This window comes from Monodon monoceros, unplaced genomic scaffold (assembly GCF_005190385.1).
Source record: "Monodon monoceros isolate NGI ecotype Baffin Bay Population unplaced genomic scaffold, NGI_Narwhal_1 Super_Scaffold_22, whole genome shotgun sequence".
In the NCBI taxonomy this organism is placed as follows: Eukaryota; Metazoa; Chordata; class Mammalia; order Artiodactyla; family Monodontidae; genus Monodon; species Monodon monoceros.
The window spans coordinates 67,731,274-67,758,774 of NW_021703779.1; the positions used below are offsets into that span (position 1 = coordinate 67,731,274).

Below are 27,501 nucleotides of genomic sequence, written 5' to 3' on the forward strand. Positions count from 1 at the left end.
TCCAGTTCCCAGTGAATTTCTTCCCTTGAGAGTTAGGACTGGGGGTAAAATCCTTTTCCATGTCAATCAATGAATTTGTCCCAGCTTCCTCCCTTTGCTGGCTCTGGCTCTAATTTCATTCCAGGGCATAACAGCCCAGCATTTCTCTTCTAGGACTCCATGGAGCTGCTGGAATTTTCACTGATCCATTAAATGCTAGACAGCAGGACTAAGGGTCAGGGACAGCAAACTTCATTTGTGAGCAACTGCAGCTGCGGGGGCCGGGGGAGGGGGAGATTAAGTACTTTAGCAAGCACAGCTGGCAGAGCTGGTGGTGGCCCATGGGCTGGGCCTCCTCTTACCTCTGCTACTGGGGCAGCTCTGCTCCCATCTTCTGGGCACCTCTGGGGGTAACATGCTGCACTACTGGGACCAGACGGCAAAAAATAGCAGCTGGGGACCCAAAAGAACACAGGAAAATGCCTCGATGGTGTCTGCTTACACACTCCTCTTTTCCCTGGATTACCAGCATGTGCAAATTCCTTTGGAGATCACACTCTGGATTATGTTAGCCTCTCTGGCAAAGATAGGTAAGTGAGTGGGCTTCCCTGGTGGCACAGTGGTTGAGAGTCCTCCTGCCGATGCAGGGGACACGGGTTCGTGCCCCGGTCCGGGAAGATCCCACATGCCACGGAGAAGCTAGGCCTGTGAGCCACAGCTGCTGAGCCTGCGCGTCTGGAGCCTGTGCTCTGCAATGGGAGAGGCCACAACAGTGAGAGGCCCGCCTACCCCCAAAAAAAAAAAAAAAAAAAGGATAATTGAGGACCTTCCCAAGGCTCTCCCAGGGAGTTGCCTAATGGAGGAGGGGACTTTCAGGGCCTTTTCAGATGTTAAGAAAGGCACCTTTTCCTTAATAGACCAGAGAAAGGCAAAGTGGAATATTTGCCTCCTGAACTCTGTCACAAGGATGTTTATCTTCATACCTCAAACCCTCTTTCAGTGATTATGTTCAAATGTTGGTGGTCTCCCAGCAGAAGGAGGTGGAATTAATGGGCTCAGCACAGGAACTTAGACTGCAAAGGGTCCCAGCTGTTCAAGGGTTGAGAAGATGAGGCATAACTTTAAAAGGGAGAACAGAGAAATCTTAATAGAATGATTCTAGCTGATCTGAGTCTTTAGGCAACCTTTTTTCCTCACAGGATGCTTATTATAGTTGCCAGGTAGTGAGAAAGTGGAACAAGTCCATTTCCTATTTTTTAAAAGATAGACCTTTTTGTCACCACTCAGAATTTAAGTGGAAACACAAAGACTAAATCCAGCAAGAAAAGAAGAGCTGCTATGTTTTAACTATTTCACCTTTATGAACACCCTGATTTACTAGTGTTGTGATTCTCCTAAGGAGATTTATTATCATTTATTCCTCTTATGTTCTTTAATAATTTATCAGACCTTTGCCTTGGTGGTATTAAAATTATGAGAGTCCTTTAACAGTTCAAAGTATTTATGATGAAGTTAACATTTTTAAGTAGGTTGAGAACCAAAAACAATGCCAGGAAAACATAAAAGACTGTAGAATTTTGTCATTTTAAAATGAATTTATTCTAAAATAAACCATGTTCAGCATTTCAAAGTGTTATTTAAGTGACTTTATAGATACCAAAGCTTTATCATTCATGAAATGTAATATTTAATGATGACACAGAAAATCCATAGATTCATAGCACGATAGATTGTCAGAGCTGGAAAAACCCTAGAAATCATTCTTATCCAGAGGCCCAGGGATAGAAGATGCTTTGTGAAGTTCAACAAACCAGAACTAGAATGCTAGTCTCATGCTTCCTTGATTAGAAATACATGCTGTTTTGGGTGATAGTAACTAGCACTTGTGGATTCTTTTAAATTATTAGGGTTAATAATTAAGGTTATTAGGGTTAGGTTTCTTTTAAATTATTTTTTCAGTACTAGATATATTGATTGTAATAAATAGTCTAATTAAATGTTAATTTCAGGATAACAGGGCAAAGGGACTTCCCAGTAGGTCTTCCATCCCAATGTGTTTAAGTAGGACTTTATTGAGCCATCACTGACAATTTTTTGCGTGACCTTGTAAGAGAATGTAAATTTTAAAAAAAATTCCTTGTTAGCATTCATTCAACAAATATTTTTGAGCACATTTTATGTGTGGAGCATTATATTGGGACCATGGGCTACAGAGATGAATAAGACCCCATCTTTCCCATGAGGAGTTTTCAAATTATTTCAATGCCTAGAGGAAATAAGTGGTTCTGTAGAGGATAAAGAGAGACCTAGCATGGTTTAGTGGAAAGATAAGATAACTTTGAGCTATTTAATATTTGCTCAAATTCAGGAGCCAGTGCCTGGCACATAGGCAATCAGTATGTGTTAGATGATTGAAGTACTTCTTTGGCTTCATATTTATCATTTCTAATATGGGGATAACAGTATTTACGTTGCTGTGTTGGTATGATGAGAAAATCAAATAGAAGAGTATATGTGAAAGCACTTTTGAAACTATTTAAAGTCTAGCTTAGGAACCAACTGACTTTCTTTTCTAAAAATATATTTATTATTTATTTGATAAGTATCTGTTGAGTTATTTCTATGTGCTATCAGTGTGCTAGGGGATTAATGTAAAACCTAGCTTCAATCCTTGAGAAAGTTGTAGTCAAATTAATTAACAAATATTTTAGAAAGGGATCTCAGCAGTGTATTAGTGGTGACTGGGGCAGAGAGGAAGGGGATGGATTAGCTCAGATGACCCTTTCTATAGCAGAGAGGATTGATGACAATTAGAGTCGTTATTTATAGGCTTCATGTAAGCTACAGCATGATGATGTGGCATATAATGTGGGCAAAGGTAAAAGAATACAGGATAAAACAGAGAACTGCTGCTATGTGGGTTGCTAGAGATGGCTGCATTTCCCTCATGGGATGAAAGACTCATATCATTGTATGAGAAAAAACTAACTTTATAGTTGGGATTGTATTTTGATAATTGAGTAGTATGCATTAGTGTTAAGTCCATATCTGTCAATCAGACCAAGTGACAGTTTGGGGTAATTATAGGAACACTGAGCTAAAAGTCAGGAGACCTGGCTGGGTTGTCACCTCAGTTCTGCCACATAATTACCATTTAGCCATGAAAAGTCACTTTACTTCTTTGGCCTCAATTTCCTTATAAGTAATTGTGATTCCTCATCAATGAAGAGTTAGTTATTATTACTAAAGCCCTTTTCAACTCTTATTATTCAAAGCAGACATTTGAATTATGGTTGTCATTTCTATATTTTTAAGTTTCTGATGCCTTTGACTATGATCATGAGAAGAACAGAAGAATATTGCCAGCTGATAAATGCATTGTTTCCATTTTAAAACATGTACTCACATTTGAAAATGATTCAGTGGACACTGAAAAAAAATATTTTCCATTATAAAGAAAATTGTCTCCACTCATGCATCTGCATCTTTATCAAGTCATTATTAAAATGTAAAATGCAAAATGACTGAGAAGCTATTTTCCTGAAATCATGAGGCTTGAGAAGAAGGCTGACATATAGAGATGACTGATAATAAAGATGTTATAACGGTCTATCTTTTTTCTCTTTTCTAGGATTTCACCTCTATAATAAGTTACCTGCAGTTGTACCTGAAAGCTGCCTCTTGATATTTGTAGGTCTCATCATGGGAGGACTAATTTACAGTTTAAATGACAAATCCCCACCAGTCATAAACAGTGATATATTTTTCTTGTATTTACTTTCACCAATAGTCCTTGATGCAGGATATTTTATGCCTAGTTGGCCATTTTTTGAAAACATAGGGACCATTCTGTCATATGCTGTAGTTGGAACCATGTGGAATGCATTTGGGATAGGCCTTTTCCTCTATGGCATATGTCAGGTGAAGTACTTCAAACTTCAAGATGTGTCATTGCTCCATAACTTTTGGTTTGGTAGTTTGATTGCTGCAGTAGATCCTGTGGCTGTACTCTCTGTATTTGAAGAAATTCATGTGAATGGAAAGCTTCATATTTTGGTGTTTGGAGAATCCCTCCTTAATGATGCTGTTACTGTTGTAAGTATCCGAAGCATGAGCTTTCATGGTAATTAATTAGGTTCTCTTATGGTCACCCTTGGAATTTAAATAAGAATTGAATTCTGGTTTAGACCATGATTGAGTAATTTAGTCTTAGGAATAAGTTTATGAATCGAGAGAATATGATTTACTGGTCATTAATATGTTTTCAAAAATAACCATGCTTTTTTGATACTATACTAATCTTGTATCAGTTTATTAAGTGAAAACTAGGATAAAACTTCTGGAGGCCACAGTCTTTCTAGTCATGTCAAATAAGAATATTTTAGCCATGAAGCATATATTCACAGCCCATCAGACAATTTTCAAACAGAATCATACATAATTTGATATTGACTTGTAGAAATATCTTTTGATGTAGGGAAGATTTCTAGGAACTCATGTTGGGAAGGAAATGGGGAGTTGGAGGACTTCAAAGTTGAGAAACCTCAAAATAGAAGGATACATAGGGCATAAGTTGAGACCTTTCTGATTGGTAAATTCACTCTAATCTTTTTTTATGAAGGTGCTCTATAAGTTGTTCAAATCTTTCTCTGAAATGCCATCTATCAAACCATTGGATATTTTGGCTGGGATAGGGAAATATTTTTTGGTTGGAATAGGAGGCATTTTCACTGGGCTCCTGTTTGGCATGGTTGCTGCCTTTACCACACACTTTACCAAGACCAGCTGGGTCATCGAACTTCTCTTTATCTTCTTATATAGCTATCTCTCCTGCCTGACAGCTGAAATGTTCCATCTCTCAGGGATTGTGGCATAAGTATCTGGAAAAGTCTTTGATTTATTGAATTTCTTTTAGGAATTGAGTCTGATTTCCGACTAGAAATCTAGGAAATTGCATTACCTAGATATGGGAGAAGGACCCTCCCTTTATGTTCTTCTAGGGTTTCCTGTTATCTCTAATAGTCACTTAGTCATAGCACTGCAAGTGTTATTGTGGTCAAGTTCATGGGCTCCCTGTAGAGACTAAATGACTACATCCCAACTACCTTGCCTATTTTGGGGTGGGGGTCAGTATGACTCTTTCATTGTATAACAAAAATGCTGAGAATTTGGCATGGGACTACCTAGGGCAGTTCTCTATCTTTGCAGGGGAGAATCATTTCTCCTAATGGATTAGTTATCTGAGCCCAGTAGCATTCCAGTGGTAAGTAATTAGATGGCCCAGCATATAAATAAGCTTGGCATTAGTCCTTGTATAGATGAACTTTCTGCCATAACAATTAAGTAATTTTATTACTTCTTTTGTAAACCATATGGCATGTTTTTTTTTTTTCTTATCCATCACTGGCATTTAACCAATGATGATAGTACCTCATATCTAGTAATTAGCTTGTAAGGCTAAATGCCCACATGGTAAGTATTAACACCAAAATGCTTTTGTACTAGGGTTCAGACAGACCATCCCGTTCTGTGTTTTTAAAAGAAATAGAATGCTTTTTTTTTTCAAATGTTGCATGTTTTCTGAAAGCTTAAAACGAAAAAGAGAAAAGATTGATTTTTTTTTTTTTTTTTTTTTTTTTTTTTTTGCAGTACGCGGGCCTCTCACTGTTGTGGCCTCTCCCGCTGCGGAGCACAGGCTGCGGAGCACAGGCTGCGGACATGCAGGCTCAGCGGCCATGGCTCAGCAGCCATGGCTCACAGGCCTAGCTTCTCCGCAGCATGTGGGATCGACCGGGGCACGAACCCGTGTCCCCTGCACCGGCAGGCGAACTCTCAACCACTGCGCCACCAGGGAAGCCTGAAAAGATTGATTTTTAAATTAAGTTCTATAGAACTAATGCCATTTGATTTTAGGTTGCTCTAAGTTCTAAATGGAATTACTGTACATGATAAATGTCACAGTATAGTGCTTGAAATTAGTCTGTTTTAAATAAAATGTTCTAGGTTGAAAGCAAGGATTCTGTCTAGGGTCTGGGTGATTGCATTTTAACTTGTTGAGGGATGTAGTTTGTGCTTAAATTGTCTTTGATTTTTATTGTTCGCATTACCTATTAATGAAAGACATATTAAAAAAATCCAATAAAGGAATTGGATTAGGAAATTTAAATTTAATTCTTCTAATCCAGGGCATTTTCCAAAGTTTTGAATACAGTATCTTTTAAGTGGCTTCCTTCTTTTGAGCACCCTGGACTTTTAAAGAACTTTGCAATGTGGAGAGTATTGCCATGTCTGTGTTGAGTCCTGAAAGAAACAGGGGGTCTCTCAGGTTAGAATGAATCCCAGTCAATCTTTTTCCATTGTCCCTAAGAGATACTTTAATTAAAAAAACAGACAAGGGGCTTCCCTGGTGGCGCAGTGGTTGAGAGTCCGCCTGCCGATGCAGGGGACGCGGGTTCCTGCCCCGGTCCGGGAGGATCCCACGTGCCGCGGAGTGGCTGGGCCCGTGAGCCATGGCCGCTGGGCCTGCGCGTCTGGAGCCTGTGCTCCGCAACGGGAGAGGCCACAGCAGTGAGAGGCCCGCATACCGCAAAAACAAACAAACAAACAAACAAAAAAAACAGACAAGTATTTATGAGCTCCTGTATGTTTAGTGCTATTCTCATTGTTAGGAGTGATAAAAGTTACTTTTTAAAATAATTAAATTCTTGCTTTCAGAGATCTTATAATCTACTTAATGATGAAAAACATACACATGAAATAATAGGTTGACAAGAAAGAAGGATGGGAAATACTCAAATGTACGGTAACAATGAAGAGCACTTATCTGCTGTCATGCCTGGGCCTGGGCCAGAGTTCCTTGTGGAGGAGGGAAGGTCTGAGACCTAGGGGAAAAGCAAGAGTTGCGAGGGGGGGGGTGTAGAAAAGGGAGAAGAGGAGGCTGGCTTCATGGCTCTCTAAACACTGAAGACCTAGAGGCTATAGAATTTTCTGCCTGCTTCCTCCTTTTGCCTTCCATAATAACTTCTTTTAATCTTTAGTGCCATTAAATATTGCACAGTTTTTGATTCATATTAACTGCCTTAAGTGTGAGGACAATTTGTAACCAACTACTCATTAAATCTTCCAGAAAGTGGCCACAAGGTACTTAATTATTTTTACCTTATGCATATGTGAGCATGTTTTATCCATCCCCACCTCCAAAGATTGTGAGCTCCTGTAAGATAGTGACAATATCCTCTGTACTTGTCTGTTTTAACTAATTAACTAGCATACCATAGATGCTAAATATTTATTGAAGATAAGTTTTATTAATTTATTTATTTAGTATTATTATTACTTTACTTTTGTGTGCCTCCTAGAGAAAAGTTAGACTGGTAAAATGCTTTGGGGACTGGTAAAAATATTGTTATTTTGTTACCAAACTCAAGTTCAGCTGCTTGCCTCTTGAAAGCTGATACTGGAGACACAAGTGTTGGTTGGAAAAGGAAAAGTTGCTTTATTCAGGAGGCTGGCAACCTGGGGAGAAGGTGGACCAAGAACCAATTCCACAGATTCTGCTCAGCCATGAAAGTTTTTAAAGGGGAAAGGGGAAGCTAGTTGCAGATAATTATTTGGGGAGGGCGTCAGAATCTTGGTCATCTTTCACTGTGTGCAGACTTACTGACTCCTTGTGATCTTTCTTTAGATGCTATCTTGTTCATGCAGTTTGCTCGTGAGGTTACTGAAGGGGAAAATAGGGAAAAGATCTAGTCATCGGTTAATTACTTATTCTTCATTCCTACTTCTTCAGTCTAAGAAAAAAAATCAACAGGTTAGACAAGGCATTATGTGATCAAAATATTTGAGAAATATGCTTGGGCCAGAGATTAGTGAAGCATGGGGGCACCTGGTGTAAGGTTAAGTTAAAATACAGCTGCTAAAGTGATGGGACAAAGGGCCTCCTGCGAAGAGCTGCTTCCTGCAAAAATCTGTTTCCTGCAAAGAGCTGCTTACAATTTGATAGGTGTATTAAATACCTAGTAGCCCAAGTTACAGTGCTAGGTGCTACATACAAAATTTTTGTACAGAGATACCACCCCTTTTTTAATTATTAGAGCTTGCTGTTACTTCAACACTTTATATAGTAAGGGTGAAAACAAATAAGTGGTTGAAATTGATAGTCTAAGTGGTCTAAAAAGAAAGCTGTTCTCACCTTAAAATCCTTGTTATAATATTTTTTTTAAAAAAGAACTAGTATTAGAATTTGATTCCTAAGTGGCTGTACTTCAAAAAAATACTATTTGTCTCCCCTTTTTTAAATGTTTTGCTGAATTAAAACTTTGGATTTGTACAGTGAAAAGAGAAAGAAATGAAAAGGAAAAAATGGGTGACCAAAAGTCTGTTGGGTGACAGCTGATAGTGAAGGGAAAAGAAATAAAAGAAGTAGGGACAGGAAACCTTATAAAGTAGGTGAGAATTATTGCCAAATTAGCACATGGGGTGTGCCAGACTATCAATACAAGAACACAAATTTAACTTATGTAGGCAGGCTTGATTTGTTTTGCATGGAGAGCTACAGGAACCGTATCTGATTATTACTGGTAAAAGTCTCACATGGATCTTTTTTGACAGGTGTACTAAACTGTAAATTTTAGTCCTAGCCATTACCCAAAAAGGTGAATAGTTACAACTTAATTTTATAGTAATTTACTATTGCACCATATACAGTTTGTTATGTAAAGAGAAATCATAAGATATGCAGAGTTATGAAGTAAAAAATACCTGAAAATTTTTGAGTTTAGTACAGGCATATCTCACTTTATTGTGCTTCATTTTATTACACTTCACAGTTATTGCATGTTTTACAAACTGAAGGTTTGTGGCAACCCTGCATTGAGCAAGACTATCAGTGCCGTTTATTCAATAGCATTTGCTCACTTCATGTCTCTGTGTCACATTTTGATAATTCTTGCAATATTTTAAACCCTCTACCAGCAGAAAGATTACAACTCACTGAAGGTTCAGTTGATGGTTAGCATTTTTAGCATTAAAGACTTTTAAAATTAAGGTATATCCATTGATTTTCAGACATAATGCTATTGTACATGTAATAGATTACAGTACAGAATAAACATAATTTTATGTGCACCGGGAAAACAAAAACTTCATATGACTTGCTTTATTGCAATATTCACTTTATTAGAGTGATCTGGTACAGAACCTGCAATATCACTGAGGTATGCCTATATTCCACCTAGATTTTGTTGTGTTTTGGATCTTTGGCTTTTCTTCCTTATAAAGCACAGTCTTGGGGTGCTTACAGTAACTTTTTTTTGTATGAGAAGGATATTAATAACATTTTACTATATGAAAAATAAGTGATCTATGCAGGATAATTTTTTCTATTTTAACATGGTGTGGCATTGGGTGATAGAAAGGCCATAAGTACTGGAATTAGTCAGAGTTGGGTTCAAATATATGCTCTGCAACTTACTAGTTGTTTAACATTGGGCCAGTTAGTTAACTTATTTACATTTTGTGTATTTTGTGAGTTTATGAAGATTAAATGGAATAATTCATGAAATGTGAGTATCATGTAGTAGACACTCAATATTAGCAGTTCTAACCATTTTATTAGGAATGTGTTATATTTAATAGTTAATAAATGAAAATGTATTTTAATCCTGCTTTATCTCCAAATTTTACTTAAATAGCTTTTCCTTTACCTGATATTGCCACCTTCATTAGCTCTTCTTACCCTAGCTAAAAGAAATGACCAAATTATAGGTCTGGTTTTGCATAATTGATCTTTCACTCTCACCTCTCTTTATACCTTCTTTTTGGTGTCATTTCTAAAAAACAATTAGAAATGACCTAAGTGTTGTGGAGGGGTACTTTAAAACCACAGCTACTTCATTCATCTTTTATCTGGTTATTGTCTTTCTTTATGAGATGTATGAATGTATGTTTTTCTATAGTTAGAAAACAGAATAGAAAGAAAAATTACAATCTTTGAAAATAATCAGTTTATATGCAAATTGTATTTCTAGCTTAATGTATATACTGTCAGAGTGACTTCATGTTACCTATGATCATAAAGTGATTAAGAGTAGGAACCATGTCTAAAAATAGAATTACCATATGACCCAGCAATCCCACTACTGCGCCTATACCCAGAGAAAAGCATAATTCTAAAAGACACATGTACCCCAGTGTTCATTGCAGCACTATTTACAATAGCCAGGTCAGGTCATGGAAGCAACCTAAATATCCACTGACAGATGAATGGATAAAGAAGATGTGGTACATATATACAATGGCATATTACTCAGCAATAAAAAGAAGAAAATTAGGTCATTTGTAGAGATGTGAACGGACCTCGGGACTGTCATACAGAGTGAAGTAAGTCAGAAAGAGAAAAACAAATATTGTGTATTAACACATATATGTGGAATCTAGAAAAATGTTACAGATGAACGGGTTTGCAAGGCAGAAATAGAGACACAGATGTAGAGAACATACATATGGGCACCAAACGGGGGAAGTGGGGTGGTGGTGGTAGTGGGATGAATTGGGAGACTAGGATTGACATATATACACTAATATGTATAAAATAGATAACCAATAATAACCTGCTGTATAAAAAAATAAATAAATAAAATTCAATTAAAAAAAAAGAGTAGGAACTATGTATGGGGGAGAAATCACACAATGCACCATACTGATCAGAAAATATTAAGCAGTATCAACTGGGAATTGCCTTAGATGTGGTCATAGTGCATGTCTGGTGGCAATAATATATTCTGGGTAATACTTTAATTAGTTACCACGTCTAAGATCCTCAAAGATGCAAATGTAGAACTCTCTTGTGCTGAAAGACACCAGACAGCATGTAGTATTTCAGGAATTTCAGCAGATGCTCTATGTGAATCTTACTCCCTGAGGATTTCATTATTCCATTTCTCTCAAACAATCACAAATTGACCCAAGAGAATGGACATTTGTGGTTATAGAGCTGCTTTCTTTTTTTTTTTTTTTTACAGAATAGGATATGAGAATAAAACCTGCATGTAACAGGTTGGAAAACAAGAAATTTATGATAATTATTAAGTAACCAAATGCTATTTATTGGAAGAAATTATTAAACATAGTGAAAATAAAAAGGAAATATATTCTCTGGAGATTAATTAGCACTTGAGAGTTCACTTTAGGCTTTTGATGCCCAATTATTTTTAGATGTTTTTTAAAATGAATTTTTATTGGAGAATAGTAGCGTTACAATGTTGTGTTAGTTTCTGCTGTACAGCAAAGTGAATGAGCTATATGTATACATATATCCCCTCATTTTTGGATTTCTTTCCCATTTAGGTCACCACAGAGCACTGAGTAGAGTTCCCTGTGCTATACAGCAGATTCTCATTAGTTATCTATTTCATATATAGTAGTGTATATATGTCAATCCCAATCTCCCAATTAATCCCACCCCCCTTATCCCCCTTGGTATCCATAAGTTTGTTCTCTATGTCTGAGTCTCTATTTCTGCTTTGCAAATAGATCACTTATACCATTTTTCTAGATTCCACATATATGTGTTAATATACGTTATTTGTTTTACTCTTTCTGACTTACTTTGCTCTGTATGACAGTCTCTATGTCCATCCACGTCTCTGCAAATGACACACTTTTGTTCCTTTTTATGGCTGAGTAATATTCCATTATAAATATATACCACATCTTTATCCATTCATCTGTTGATGGGCATTTAGGTTGCTTCCATGTCATGGCTATTGTAAATACTGTTGCAATGAACGTTGGGGTGCATGTATATTTTTGAGCTATGGTTGTCTCAGGGTATATGCCCAGGAGCAGGATTGCTGGATAGTATGGTAACTCTATTTTTAGTTTTTTAAAGAACCCCCATACTGTTCTCCATAGTGGCTGTATCAATTTACATTCCCACCAACAGTGTAAGAGGGTTCCCTTATCTCCATACCCACTCCAGCATTTATTGTTTGTAGATTTTTTGATGATGGCCATTGTGATTGGTGTGAGGGTAATACTGCATTGCAGTTTTGATTTGCATTTCTCTAGTAATTAATGATGTTGAGCATCTTTACATGTGTTTGTTGGCCATCTGCATATCTTCTTTGGAGAAATGTCTATTTAAGTCTTCTGCCCATTTTAGGATTGGGTTGTTTGTTTTTATGATATTGACCTGCATAAGCTGCTTGTAAATTTTGGAGATTAATCCTTTGACAGTTGCTTCATTTGCAAATATTTTCTCCCATTCTGAGGGTTGTCTTTTGGTCTTGTTTATGGTTTCCTTTGCTGTGTAAAAGCTTTTAAGTTTCACTAGGTCCCATTTGTTTATTTTTGTTTTTATTTCCATTTCTCTAGGAGGTAGGCCAAAAAGGGTCTTGCTGTGAGTCATGTCATAGAGTGCTTGTTTTCCTCTAAGAGTCTTAGTGTCTGGCCTTACATTTAGGTCTTTACTCCATTTTGAGTTTACTTTTTGTCTGTGGTGTTAGGGAGTGTTCTCATTTCATTCTTTTACATGTAGTTGTCTAGTTTTCCCAGCACCACTTATTGAAGAGGCTGTCTTTTTTCCATTGTATATTCTTGCCTCCTTTATCAGAAATCAGGTTACCATACATGTGTGGGTTTATCTCTGGGCTTTCTATCCTGTTCCATTGATCTATATTTCTGTTTTTGTGCCAGTACCATACTATCTTGACTTCTGTAGCTTTGTAGTACAGTCTGAAGTCTGGAAGCCTGATTCCTCCAGCTCTGTTTTTCTTTCTCAAGAATGCTTTGGCTATTTGGGGTCTTTTGTGTTTCCATACAAATTGTGAAATTTTTTGTCCTAGTTCTGTGATAAATGCCATTGGTAGTTTGATAAGGATTGCATTGAATCTGCAGATTGTTTTAGGTAGTATAGTCATTTTCACAGTGTTATTATTCCAATCTAAGAACATAGTCTATCTCTCCATCTGTTTGTATCATCTTTAATTTCCTTCATCAGTGTCTTATAGTATTCTGCATACAGGTCCTTTGACTCCTTAGGCACAACTGAGGAGTGTGCACTTGCTCCAATGATATCCCCCTCTACTTTCTCCAGCAGCAACATGGATTGGTTTAGAGATTATCATACTAAGTTTAGTAAGTCATAAAGAGAAAGACAAATACCATATGATATAATTTATATGTATCATCTAAAATATGATACAAATGATCTTATTTACAAAATATACTCATGGACATAGAAAACAAACTTACGGTTACCAAAGGCGAAAAGGGATAGTGGAGGGATTGGGATTAGCAGATACAAGCTACTATATATAGACTAGGTAAACAAGAAGGTCCTACTGTATAGTACAGGGAACTATATTCAATATCCTGTAATAAACCATAATGGGAAAAGATATGAAAAACAATATATATGTATACATATAACTGAATCACTTTGCTGTATACCAGAAACTAACACAACACTGTAAGTCAACTATAATTCAACTGAAAAAAAGAAAGAGTAGTAATATGTTAAGACCTAGCAAGAGCAAATGTTAAAGATGAATGCCAGGATTTCTCTAGATTTGTATGTATAGTTTCGTGTGAAAATTCATGAGATGAAACAAATCCTCTTTCCAATACCATTTTATTTCTAAATTATAATGTGTAGATAACCACTACATCTGGTATGAGAAAAGGAAAAAGATCCTTATCACAAAATAGTCAATGAGGTATCTGTACCTCTTTTAAGCCTGGCATCACAATTTAGTTTAATTTTGTGCCTAGATATACACAGGAAAGATGAGCTGAATACAGACCATATGAGGCTAGGAATTTTTTCCCTTTGGATTTTAGCCATATTAAATGATATATTTATTTGCAATTCTGTTAAATTAGATTTCTGTAGAATATTCTCATTCTTTTGATTTGGGGACCCACTTAGGATAAGTAATAAACAAAACTGAAAAGTCAGCATTCTAGCAATATGTCAATATTGCTGAAGCAATACACCTAAGCTGGCCAAAATGCAGTTTGACTCAAAGTATTCTGGATGAATTTCCATTTAGCCAAATGGTAATTTGGCCTCAAATGAATATCCTGTCACTAACTTTGAGTTCTGGTAATTTTAATACAGCATAAGAATGATTAGAAATTTGATTATACATCTTTAGGCAGTATTGGAACAACTTAAATGTTCAACAGTGGGGAAGTAGTTATTATGAGAAAAATAATAATATAAAGTCATGTGTGGCTTTGGAAGGTTTTGTTCCAAAGTGTTAGCAATAATTTTCTCTCTGGATGGGTGGGATTATGGGTGTTATATGCTTCCTTTGCATATTTGTATTTTTCTCTAAGAGCTTCCTTTGCTTTTGTAGTAATAAGAAAGAAAATTAAAAGGGTAAAAAAACTTAGTTTTTAAAAAAAAATTAAAAGCTCTAAAATTTTCAGTGGATTTAGCTCTCAATTATTTTAATCATACTGCTCTAATAGTTTGACTAAGTTTTCATTTTCTGGCACTGTTTAAAATATTTAAATTGAATTAAAATGTTTTTAAAAACAGTAATATGGACCAAAATTCTTAGTCATATACAGAGGCTGCCAGACTACTCCCACGGCTCTCCAAATTGCCATATATATATATATTTTCCAAACAAATCAATTTTGGCTAAATTGTCTGTTAGCCAACTTATTTCAGCTCTAATTTTGTGTAAGAATCCCCACTTTCAGCCCATCTGTCAAGTAACCTTGCATTCTCTTTCTGGTCTTGAAGTAAATTATCTGATAAACTCATTCACAATAAGATGTTCGAAACATAATCACTGGGAGTAAGGTCTATGGGACAAAGGTTTAACTGGTGCCCTTCAAATAGTACTAGTACCTGAGCAAGCACTTCTCTCGTGGTTAAGGCTCGTTTTTGAGACTACAGACAAATGTGAGGAGTAAAAAGCTTTGGCTGAGGCTTGAGTCTCAGAACTCTAGACTCTGGGTGACAGGAGTAAAAAGAAACCTTTTTTCAAAGCCTTGAAGAACATGGAATCCTGGCTCATCAAAGATTAAAACCAACACAGGTCACATTACTTAACTTTTAGTTCACCAGCTTGGGTCACCTCACTAGTATTTATAAGACTGAAGAGAAGTTACATTCTGTTTGTAGAGACTATTTTTGCAGAATGCCCCAGATTAGTCCACATGGGCCTAAGGAAGGGAATTGCACTGCTTTCATCCTAAAAAACAGAAAAATCAAAGGAAAAACCAAAGCACAACCAAAATAAAATGTAACTATTTAAAGAAATCTCTCTGAGGAAATAAACCTTTAAATAGTTTAGTTAGTTTAGGCTTTTAAACTATTCATCACAAATCCTTAGAATTCCAATCTAGTTTAACACTAATTTATTATAACATGTTTGTAGCATTTTCCTTCTGTTGATTACTCAAGTATTCTACTTATTGGAAAATTTAGGAGTTCTTGTGCTGATTTTCTTCGTGAACAAATGTCATGTGAATACAGTCACCAGAAAGGACCAATTATTATAGCCTATGGAGGACTGAGGGGAGCAATCTGTTTCTCCCTTGATTTTCTGCTCCCAGAGTTTTCCAGAAAGAAGCTCTTCATTGCAGTAACCACAGTTGTTATCCTCTTTACCGTTATTGTTCAGGTAAACAAAACAAAGTAGTGCAATTTGAAACCTTACACTTAGATGGATATGAATGGGCCAACATTCTCCTTCAGAAACTTGAAATGAGTGTATATTTAGGAGAGACAATTATAGCATGTGAAATAGTCTCTACCATAACTCAAACAGAACATTTGCAAAACTTGAGATTTATTTTTAAATCAATAGAGGAATGGAAGAATTGCCATTTATTCAAGTGGTTGACACCAATAGCTTTACAGCAAAGACTGCATTTTAGCTACTTAAAAAGGTAAGGTTGAGGTTGAGAACAGAAGAGGAAATAAATATAATGCTTTAGGAGTTTTTCATTCTAAGGCAGCTTTTCTCTTGAATTATCTCTTTATCCTCTCCATATCACCATTTCCCTCTAATTGCCATTTCACTTCAGTTTTATAAAGCTGGGCAAAAGAATATTGAAATAATGTCTAAAAACCTATTCAGCAACTTAATGAGATAGTATTTCAAATTTTGGCTAAAATGTTTTAATGAGCATAATGATGGTGGATATTTGTGTGTGTGTGTGTGTATGGTGGAATAAGACAAGTCAGAAGATGTGAATCTGGCAGGCTTCCCTTAAACAAAATAATTATTTCTCTAGAATGGGTGCGATCGTTCCTTAGGCTTTGAATTTTTTGTTTTGTTTTATTTTGTTTGTAAATGACTGATTAAGGTTGAACATTTATTTTCTTCTCATTTAAAACTTAATGAATTGTATCAAACCAGTCCCAAATCAAATTGTGTTTTTATCTAAGCACTAACTAATTTTCACTTTAATATGTGTCATGTAGCGCAATGGTACTTCAAAATGCAAAGTCATTTTAAAGAATTAACTTTCAATTCCTATATCTTTTAGAATTCTTAATGTCTCTGATAATTTATCAGTAACACTCATGTTCTCCTTTAATTTTGCATTTCTTCCAGGTGTTCAAATGCATCTTACTCCTAGAGACTTCATCATTTGATATTTACATTTTCCCATTGATTAATACTGTAATCCATTTAAGACCCTGACTGGGGAGTTTAGGTGTTTGGGGGAGGTATTGTTGGATGATTGCAATTGTAGACAGATTGTACAATAACGTCTCATGTCATTCTAACACCATCTAGTGGTTAAAATATTTTCAGAAATTTAAATTTTATTTAAGAATTAAGACCCATTGGGGGGAAAAAAAACCTCAAAGTACAATGTTATATTTTACTTATTGGAGATTGATAAAATTGCCATGATGTGCTTCAATCAAATGAGTGCCTGGTCCACCATCAGTAGAACATGTCTTTCAAATTTTTTCTGTGATACACTGGACATGCTCTGTAGTGATCTAGCCATTTTTACCCCTTTATTCTTCTTGAGGGGAAAAGAGGACTAGAGTTAAAATCAGAAGACCTGGGTGCTATTCACAACTTTATTCCAGATGAGCTTTCTATCTTGGACATTTTACTGATTACTCAGTATCTCTTTTTTTGTAGAAAGAGGATACAGGACCTATCTTTCAGGGTTGTTTGTTATAAAGATCAAATAGTAATATAAGTTTAAACGCATTTTGTGTTTATAAGGTATTATTTTTATTATTACTATGACTGAGCACACTCAAGAAATTTATCTTCACATGCTGTGTCAGCTTGTCAGTTTCACTTAACTACAATTTGGATTCTGCCCTCACTGTTCCACGAAAATTATTCTTGCCAAAATGTCTCTGCTGGCCTCCTTAGTGGCAAGTTAGGACACATTCTTTTGTCCTAACATTATGAAACTTGTCAGCACAGTTTTATACAGTGGGCTACTTCTTTCTTGAAATGCTTTTTTTTTTTTTTTTGCTTTTTTTGACATCATACCCTGCTAGTATTTCTGTCTTTCTGGGCATTTCATAGACATCTTTGCAGGCTGATCCTTTTCTATTGGGTCTGTAAATGTAAGGGTTCTCCAGTATTAGGTCCTGAATATTCTGTTCTCCCTATACTTTTTCATTAGGTGTTTATATTCATTTTCATGGCTTCAAGCGCAATATAAATTCTGATGACTTCTGTTTACCTGTAGTCCAGCTATCTACTCTGAGATCTAGATGTTTACATTCAACTGTTACTTCATACTTACACTTGGATGTCTCACAAAAATATCACAGCTGTTAACTGAAAAAAAAAGCACAACCTAAAAGTTGTGAGTTATGTTTTATTTGGGCACCTTACTGAGGACTATAGCCTGGGAACAGCCTCTCAGATAACTCTGAGGAACTATTTCAAAGAGGTAAGAGAGGAGCCAGGATATATAGGAGTTTTTGCTGAAAAAAAATGTAGTCAAACATCAAAACATTACTGCTAATCACAAAAAGCAGACATCCCAAGTTAATGATTTTAGTGCTTTTCTATGTATGGGAAGATGCAAGGGTCTGAGCTCATTGAAATTATTCCTTAGACATGCATCTTAACTTTCTAGGGCCACTGTACTGTTTTTCTCCATCCTGAATTCCTCTCAGGGCATACCTTTGGGGGTAGCTGCAGTGGCTGATGGCTTGATGGCAGGCAACATTCATTGTCTATGGGAATGGCAGGCAACATTTGTTTTCGTCCACACAGGCAATATATCTACAGAGGATAAATCTGATCCTCATCTGTTTTGCTTCTGTCTTAGTAAATGGCTCTGATATCCATCCATTTACTAAGGCTAGAAATGTAGAATACATCTTTGATTACTTCCTTTTACTTATCTTTCACGTCAAACCCTGTGGTTTCTAACTCCAAAATAGATCTTCAGTATATGTATTTAACTTTTAAAAAGTTTCTAGATATACAAAATTGTATTAATAATATATTTTGATTTATGACACACTAGAATCATTGGCCCATACATGGCATTTATTTATTCATTCATTCATTCTTTCATTCTTTCAGTTAATACTTCTAACAGTTGTGAGCCCAGTAGTAAATTTGAGAAAGTTAACAATAACCCATGCAATGCATTCCTATCCTGTTTTCTTTCATCTCTCTCTCTCTCAGGTAACTGATATCCTGAATGAATCATTTACCAATCTCTTGTCTTTTAAAAAATAGTTTTTGAAATCACATATTACACACATAGACACACATAAACAATATATTGATCGGTTTAAATTGTATTCTAACTTTATGAAAGTGTGTATGTGGGGGGGGTGTATGTGTATGTTTTGCATGTAGCCTTCTGGAATTTTTTGGTCTATTAACATTTTATTACTAATACTTATTCACATAGTTGTGAGTAGTTGTAGCTCATTCATTTTCAGTGTTCTACAATACTGCATTTTATGATTATACACCAATTTATTTATTAATTGTCCTTTCAATTGATATTTTTTTCTTTTTTGCTTTTACAAATGGTGTTGTCTAAAATATTCTTGTATCTGTCTCCTTGTAGAAACTCTATGCTATTCTCCATTACTATTGCCATTATCTTAGTCCAAGCTACTATCATCTGTTTCCTGAACTGCCTTAAAATTTTCCTTTCCCCTTTCAATCTGTTATCCCCACAGAATCAAAAGCAATATTTTTAAAACACAAATTTTATTACTTTCCAAAATTCTTCTATTGTTTCTTTTTGAACTTTTAATAAATTCCAAAACACTTAACATGACTATAAGCTGTGACAAATATGGCTCATGTCTACCTTTGAAGCCTCACATATTTGGGCCATTCTCCCTCTTGATCACTGTGTTTTAAAAGACTCTTTAACTGCTTCAAATTGACAAACTTTTTCTCAATTTGGGGTTTTCCAAAAGGTCATTCCTTCTCCCTAAAACACTATCTCCTAAGTTCCTTGCATATCTGTCTTCCTTTTATCCTTTAATCCTCAGCTATATATGACCTCCTCAGAGAAGCCTTCCCAGACCTTCTATGTAAGTGCGTTTGATTTTATTTCTGGGAGAGCCGAAACTGTAATTAAACTATGTCTTGTTTTGATGGTGTAGGGCTTAGTATAAGCATCTCCATTTTGGGCCTATTGTTTTGAACACTTTCATAGAATGTATCACTATATGTATGTATGTATGTATGTATCTATCTATCTACCTATCAATCTTTTAGTTATTTTCTTCTCCACTTGGGTGATGTCTGTCTCCTCTACTAGGCTGAGTTCCATGAATGCAGAAAACATATATGATTTATTCTCCACTATATACTCAGAGTCTACTAGTGTGGGCTCCAATGAAATGTGCAATAAATATCTGTGAAATAAATGGATAAATAGTAAATAAAAGTTAATTTGGAGTATGAATATAAATTATGAACATATATAGTAGAGCTTTGAACTTGAGACCATTTTTTTTAAAAAACATGATTTTTATTGGTTTACTCAAGACTTCATTTAACCAGCTATGCTACAGAGATTCAAAATGTGGAATAAAATTTTGTCTCTCACCTATATTTTACATCTTCAAGAGACCAGAATATAATAGTACAAAATACATAAAATGGGTTATAAGAGGATATGTCACTGGGTCAGGTTGGTTTGACATCTTTATTTTAAAAGCATTAATTTTGATCTATCCATGGTAGACTGAATGAAATGAATTAAAGTAAGTGAAGATGGAGAGTTGCATGGATGGGTTTAAAAATGCAAATATGGAGTCAGCCTTTCAAAATGCCAGGTCATTAGACAGACCTGCTCACACTAGGAAGCTTTTTGCCTGTGATAAACACTGTTAAAGGATGTAGTTCTATCCCATGAAAGCATTGTATGATGATTTTTCAAATGTCAGAATGAATTTAGAGGAATCGCACAACTCAAATGTCATCTAAAAAGTGGGAATTACACAAAATTACTTATGAAAACCATATGAATAGGACGATCTCCTGACTTTGGGCAATTCAGGTACATTTGCAAAAAATTACAGCGTTCCAAATTGTAAAGGAAGCTTTTGGGGTGACATGCTCATTTGGTGTGTTAAAGAAACCAGGGCCTAAGTAAGATATTTTTGTTATTTAACAGTGCTGAAGAGCTGATGAAGAGCTAGGACACCCTGAGTTTCTTTTAAGTTTCAACCTTAACGTTAATGGGAATTATTACCTGCTTCTTTCCACATCTCTGAAATAAGGTGAAAATAGAAACCTTATGGGGATGCATTTTCAAAGTGTTTTGAAAATGACTAAGTAGTGTGGAAGTTCATTGAAAGCAATAGATTTTGTTGTTTATTTGCAGCCAGTTTTTTTCCATATTCCACCTCATGTTTTATACTTCAGTTGACAGCTTTCTTTCTTAAAGTCCTTGTTCCCACGTGTAAATGTTAGAGCAAATCTCAACTTCTCTTACTTTTCATTCAAGCATACTTTTGTTTAAAAAGACAAAACAAAACTAAGAAAAGAGAACTCTGCAAAAAGCAACTTGTTTTATAGTAGTCATCCATGGAAGCTCCTTCAACATCCCAACATAACTGCATCTGCTCCTAGCCTTTTCTTTCTTCTTATTACAGAGCTGGGGTCTCCTATCTCAAGCTATGCTCTGTAATCTATTCCTTTCTTGTCTTGCATTTTCAATCATTTATTTTGTCTCATGTATATTCACACTCTTCTTTTCAACTAGATCCTTCCCATCAACTTTAAACAGGCTCAAGTCACTCTTATTTAAAGCACAACACAGGGCTTCCCTGGTGGTGCAGTGGTTGAGAGTCTGCCTGCTGATGCAGGGGACATGGGTTCGTGCCCCGGTCTGGGAAGATCCCACATGCTGTGGAGCAGCTGGGCCCATGAGCCATGGCCGCTGGGCCTGTGTGTCCGGAGCCTGTGCTCCCCAACAGGAGAGGCCACAACAGTGAGAGGCCCGCGTACCACAATAAAAAAAAAAAACACAAAAAAACACAACTACAAATCTAAAGTAATTCTCTCTTTTGACCTCATAAATCTTTGTTGCTCCCATCTCTTTTATTAAGGTTACTAATGGCATTTGCAATCCTCATTTCACTTGAGCCTTCACAGGGATTCCACATGAGTCAAACTTCCACCTTCTTGAAATATTGTCTTTTTTGTGCTTTGTGACAACTCACTTTCTGATTTTCCTCTTACCTCTCTGGTTCCTCTTTCTCTGTCTCTTTTGCAAGCTTATTCTTATTGTTATATCACTAAATATCAGAGTTCCTCAAAGATTGCTGTAGAGCCTTTCCTCTTCTCACTCTTTACTCTTTCCCTAATGATTTCATCCATACCCACATAACGTCTTCATTTACTGACTGTATACATACGACTTATGAATTTATATCTCCAGCCTAAATATCTGAGTTCTAGAACACACTGTTTTCTTGACATCCTCACTTGGCCATCTCACAGGGATCTTAAGTTTTGTATGTTTAAAATTAAACTTTTGATTTTCCCTGTCAATCTGGTTCCTACCTTTAGTCGTCCTCATTTAGATTAGTGTTACCATCCTCTACCCCTTTAGATTAGTGTTACCATCCTCTACCCCTTTTGCTCAAGCATGGAATCTTAGTGTCATCCTTTCTGTCATACTGCCCTTTTCTATGTCTATTTGGTCACTAAGTCAGTTTCTTTGTATCTGCTCTGCCATCATCTTTGTCTAAGCTATCACCATCTCTAACATGGAATACAAAAAATGGTCTCCTAAACCGTCTCCTCATATCCATTATGGCTCATTTTCAACACATTTTCCACACTGCAGCTAGTTATCTTTTTAAAGCACAAATCTGGTCAAGCCATTTCAATTTTCAATTAGTCTTAGAATTTTTAAAAAATGGTTAACACAGCCTGGAAAGCTTTGCATTGTCTAACCCCAGCCTCTCTCTCCAGTCTTAATAATAATATGATCTCCCTTGTACTCTACAACCCAACTACACAAGGTTTTCATTTTCTCTAATATGCCATGCCAAGGAGCGTTATCAGTGTTATTATTCCCTGAGCCAGGAATGGTTCTTTCCCCTTCATATAGCTAAAGTCTGCTCATCCTTTAGGTTTTAGTTTAGGAAAAACTTATCCTTCAATTTAAACTATGTTACTCTGTCATAAACCAGCTTCATTTCCTTCAGAACACTTATCTCAAGTTGTAGTTGTTCATTCATTAATGCAATTATTAAACTAATGGCTCTCTCCCTGAGACATACTACACTGTAACCTCCATAAGGCTATGGGCCCTTTCGACTTTACTTTCCCATTGTAACTCCAGTGCCTAATATAGAATTTGGCAATAATACATGTTCAATAAATATTGTGGCACAACTCGATGAATATTTATTAATATAGAATGTTTGCTTCTTTTATTATCCCTCTTAAGAAAAATTTAAAGTAACATGTGGAGAGGACTGTAATCCCATATATAATGGATGATGAATAATAAAGACAAAATGATATATCTGAGGTATTTGGCAATAATTGAAATGAAAATCTCTTGCAGCACTTTGGCTCTGTGATTTGACTACTTCTTTCTGTTTTTGAAATATAGTGGTAGATTTTTTATGTGTGTGGTACGGGGGCCTCTCACTGTTGTGGCCTCTCCTATTGTGGAGCACAGAATCCAGATGTGCAGGCTCAGCGGCCATGGCTCACGGGCCCAGCCGCTCTGCGGCATGTGGGATCCTCCCGGACCGGGTCACGAACCCGTGTCCCCTGCATCGGCAGACGGACTCTCAACCACTGCGCCACCAGGGAAGCCCCAGATTTTTTTTTTTTAGGATTCATTAGATGACCCACATATTTGTAAACAATACATATATATATATATATATATATATATATATATATATATATATATTCCCCATTGATCTTTGTGAGAGAAAACCACAGCACGTCTCTCTGGTGTTAGACCAATGTTGCCTCTGAATTTTAAGAGAATATTCTAAATTCCTATCATGGCCAGATTAAGAGAGATGTGCATATGCACCCACACATAGACACACAGACACGCAGAGAGACACACACACACAGACACACACACACCAGGGAAATATTCAAGCACTAATTTCATATGAAAGAAATTCAGCTTTCTGTTTTTCATTTTGTAGGGGATGGCCATTCATCCTCTTGTTGACTTATTAGATGTGACTAGAAGAGAGACTTCTCCAACTGTGAGCGAACAAATTCTCATTCGGGTAAGATGTCTATACATCACGTAGGTCATTTTGTCGACTGGAACTAACCCTTGTATATTAGGTCCTTACGTGTTAGGTCTTCTTATACTTGAATTTCTCTAATAAAAGGAGACGTGATTTTATGAATTCTGAACAGGTATTTGTTATATTGTGACAATCTGTAATTTGAAAATCAATAACTCAGTTCTTCTGGTAAGAGGTAAGAACAATGGAAGTCTGAATTCTAGCATTTGCTCTGTTACTATCCAGCTTCCCTCATTATCTTAGAAAAGTCTTTTAACTTTTTTGTGACCTTGGTTTCATAATCAGTCAATTTAAATGGCTGTTTAAATGATCTCTGAAGTCCTATCCAGGTTGAATAATCTATGAATTATGAGTTATTTTACTTCAAATTATAACTGTTTTTGGTTTGTTTAACATATTAATTCTTAATACTAGACTAAATTATCCAGTAACTTAGTTAATTCTCTATTTGATATCATAAAGCAATTGCTTATAAGATGACCTATGTAATCCTTATGTAGTTGGAAAATTTTTCTTGGGGTATTTTAGTCTTTGGTGGAGTTTTTTTTGTACCATCGAGTATTGAGGAAGTTAAAATTTCCATATTCAAATTTCAAAATATACTCTTTGAAATAGGGTTTCAAAATTATACAGAGTTTAGAAGAAAATGACTCATTTCTACGTTAGAAGTAAGGAGAAGTTCAGAGAAATTTAAAGATGTGACCTCTATATCACTTGGTTTTATCTTCTTATAGAAATAGAATTTGAATTGTTGCTTATCCCAAGTGGGCTTTTATAAAATATAACAATAGTAGTATTGAAATATAGAGAATGTTAAGAATGATTTCAAGATACCCTTAGATTTATTAATGTGGAAAAAACTCTGGGAATTTTAGTCAAAAAGGAGAAGAGCTAGCTTGTCTACCTTGCTTCTAACTTCAATGTGGCCCAGTTCATAATTTTCTGAGATGCATTTTCAGCACATGTAATGGCTTTCTATACATAAAACACTTGTTTTATTAATAACTATGTGCCTAAGAATGTGTACAGATAAGCATGACTAATTCAACATTTTATGTTATTTTCTTCAAATTTTAATACTTGATTGCCCAATTTGTAAAAAAAAAACATATGTTGGGGTTTTTATTATAATGGAATTACATTTTTAGGCTATTTTGGGGAGAAATCATATTTTTTACTGTATTATGTCTACCATATGGATGACTTTTAATGACTGTATAATATATATTATATTGATAAGACATAATTTAATTTATTTAACCAATTTATAGGACAGAGTCAAACTTTATTTTCTTTTTTCCAACTTTTTATTTTAAAAATGTCAAGCATACAGATTTCAAAGATGGTTCAATGAATATGTATATACCCTCTACCTGGATTCAGTGTAACCTTTGCCATCTTTGCTTTACCACTCTGTCTATATATGTATATATTATTATTGTCATTTGCTGAATAATTTGAGATTAAGTTGTAGACAGCTGACTATTCACTGCTAAATATTTCAGCATGTATTAATATTTCCGAAGTAAAAGGACGTTCTAGTACATAATCACAATTTTTTAAATCAAATTCAGAGTTTAAAACTGAAACAATAGTGTAATCTAATATAACTCCATATTCAAAATTTTTCCAAGTGTCCCAATAATGTTTTTATAGTAGTTTTCTCCTGATCTAGGATCATACATTGTATTTAGTTGTCATATCTTTTTAGTTACCTTTAATCTAAAACTATTTTTCAGCGTTTTGTTGTTTGTTATGACACTGGCATTTTTGAAAAGTGCATGAAGTTACTTTGTAGAATATCACTCAATTGGGTTTATTATTTCCTCATAAATATATTCAGGTTATTTTTTGTGATGTTATATCAAACTTTATTTTATTTATTTTTTTTATTGCGGTACACGGGCATCTCATTGTTGTGGCCTCTCCCGTTGCAGAGCACAGGCTCTGGACGCGCAGGCTCAGAGGCCATGGCTCACGGGCCTAGCCACTCCGCGGCATGTGGGATCTTCCCGGACCGGAGCACGAACCCGTGTCCCCTGCATCGGCAGGTGGACCCTCAACCACTGGGCCACCAGGAAAACCCCAAATTAAACTTTTAATCTTAGTATTTAAAGTCCTTTGTTAACTATTTTCTCTTCCCCACCCTTGACCTACATCTATCCAACCTTGTTTTTCTCATAAATCTCTTATATAGTTCCTTGTTTTCTCCCGTACATTTTACTCACAATATTCCCATTACATAGAATGATTTATTTTTTCCATATGTAACCCCATTTCTTCAGGGCCAGCTCACAATGCACATTTTCATATAAGCCTTCTCTAACTCCATCTTTTTCTATTTCTTTCCTAAATTTTCCTTTTCTTGTTGCATTTATACATGTACACATGCCAAGTTTGAACTGTATTATCATGCACATGCTTTGATCCCTGTCCACTTCTTTAAGTCTTGCCTCTTCAATTTGGTTCTATGTCCTTCAAAGGCAAGGGCCATGCCTTTTACTACTTTTATTTCCTTCACTTTACCAGGCCCAGATTTCTGGTAGATGAATGAATCTATCATATGATACTGATTGATATGTGCATTTTCAATTTTAAATGGAGTGTCTCCAATGCTTATACTAGAATTACTGCAGATATTCTTACATATATATATAGATGCTCCTTTTTATGCTTACCCTGAAAAGAGCTTAAGATTAAAAAAAATAAGCAAGTGGGATGAAATCAACAGTTTCAAAGACACTTTTGATGGATTCTTTTATTTGGTAGTAATTGACCAAGTTCCTCAAGCATACTGTATATTTAGACATATGTTTTGTTCTATTGCAGTTATTTGATCATTTGCTGGCTGGCATAGAAGACATATCGGGACACTGGGGACAATATTACTGGAAAGACAAGTGAAAATTTGCCAAAAGTATGCTTATGTACATGTATAGAAAAGTGGAAGTGAGCCTGTATCTCTTTCTGTATGTTTCTCTTGGGTATAGTTGAGATTTATTCATCCACATGTTATAAAAAAGATGCAGCTAAAAAACAAAGACAAAGATCTTTCTTTTTCTTTTTATAATGAAGGACATGACTGATGCCAAGTCCAGACCCCAAAACTAAATTGTGTGCCATAAAATTCTCAGACCTCCCTTTTTTGGAGATAGGGGATATTATGCCCAGTTCCAGCAAAAGGGATTTTACAACAGATCATGTTACTATCCTAATTAAGGTTTCTATTATCTTGTCACTTAAAAAATATCCAAACTTTTTACCTCAGTTTACGAATCTGGCTACTGTTAGCTTTCCTTCCACATCTCATTCTGTTCTCTCTGCCACATACTACACTGTAGCCATGTTGTCCTTCCTAACACATTAAGTTCAGCACATTTCTAACTTAAAGCCTTTATGTAATGTTCCATCTGTCTGGCATGCTCTTCTATCTGATCTTTGTATGCCTAGTAACTTCGTGTCATTTAAGCCTTGGCTAAAATTTCATTTCCTCAAAGAGTTCTTCCCTTGCTACTCCATAATTCTCTATTATATCAAGGTACTGTAATTATCTGAATAACATATAACTCTCTAATATTTTAATGCCTTATCTTATTTATTAAATAAAATTTTATTTTAATTTGGAAAAATATAATTCTTATAAATATATCATTATTCTTATTGTATGTTTCTCTCCAACTAAAATGTAAGTGGCAAAAGGGCAGAGACTTTGTCTGCACTAAGTTCTGTAACTGCAGCACTTAGAAAAGTTCCTTCCACATAGTAAGTACCCAATAAAT

General features: G+C 35.6%; 1 protein-coding gene across 1 annotated transcript; it reads left to right on the top strand.

Moving 5' to 3' along the window:
• Positions 1-394: 394 nt before the first annotated feature.
• Positions 395-26,626, top strand: LOC114905831 (sodium/hydrogen exchanger 2-like). Its single transcript, XM_029240200.1, is given in 5 exon segments — positions 395-569; positions 3,611-4,074; positions 4,601-4,855; positions 23,612-23,698; positions 26,552-26,626. Coding segments are annotated over 5 exon segments (1,056 nt in total).
• The last annotated feature ends 875 nt before the right edge of the window (positions 26,627-27,501 follow it).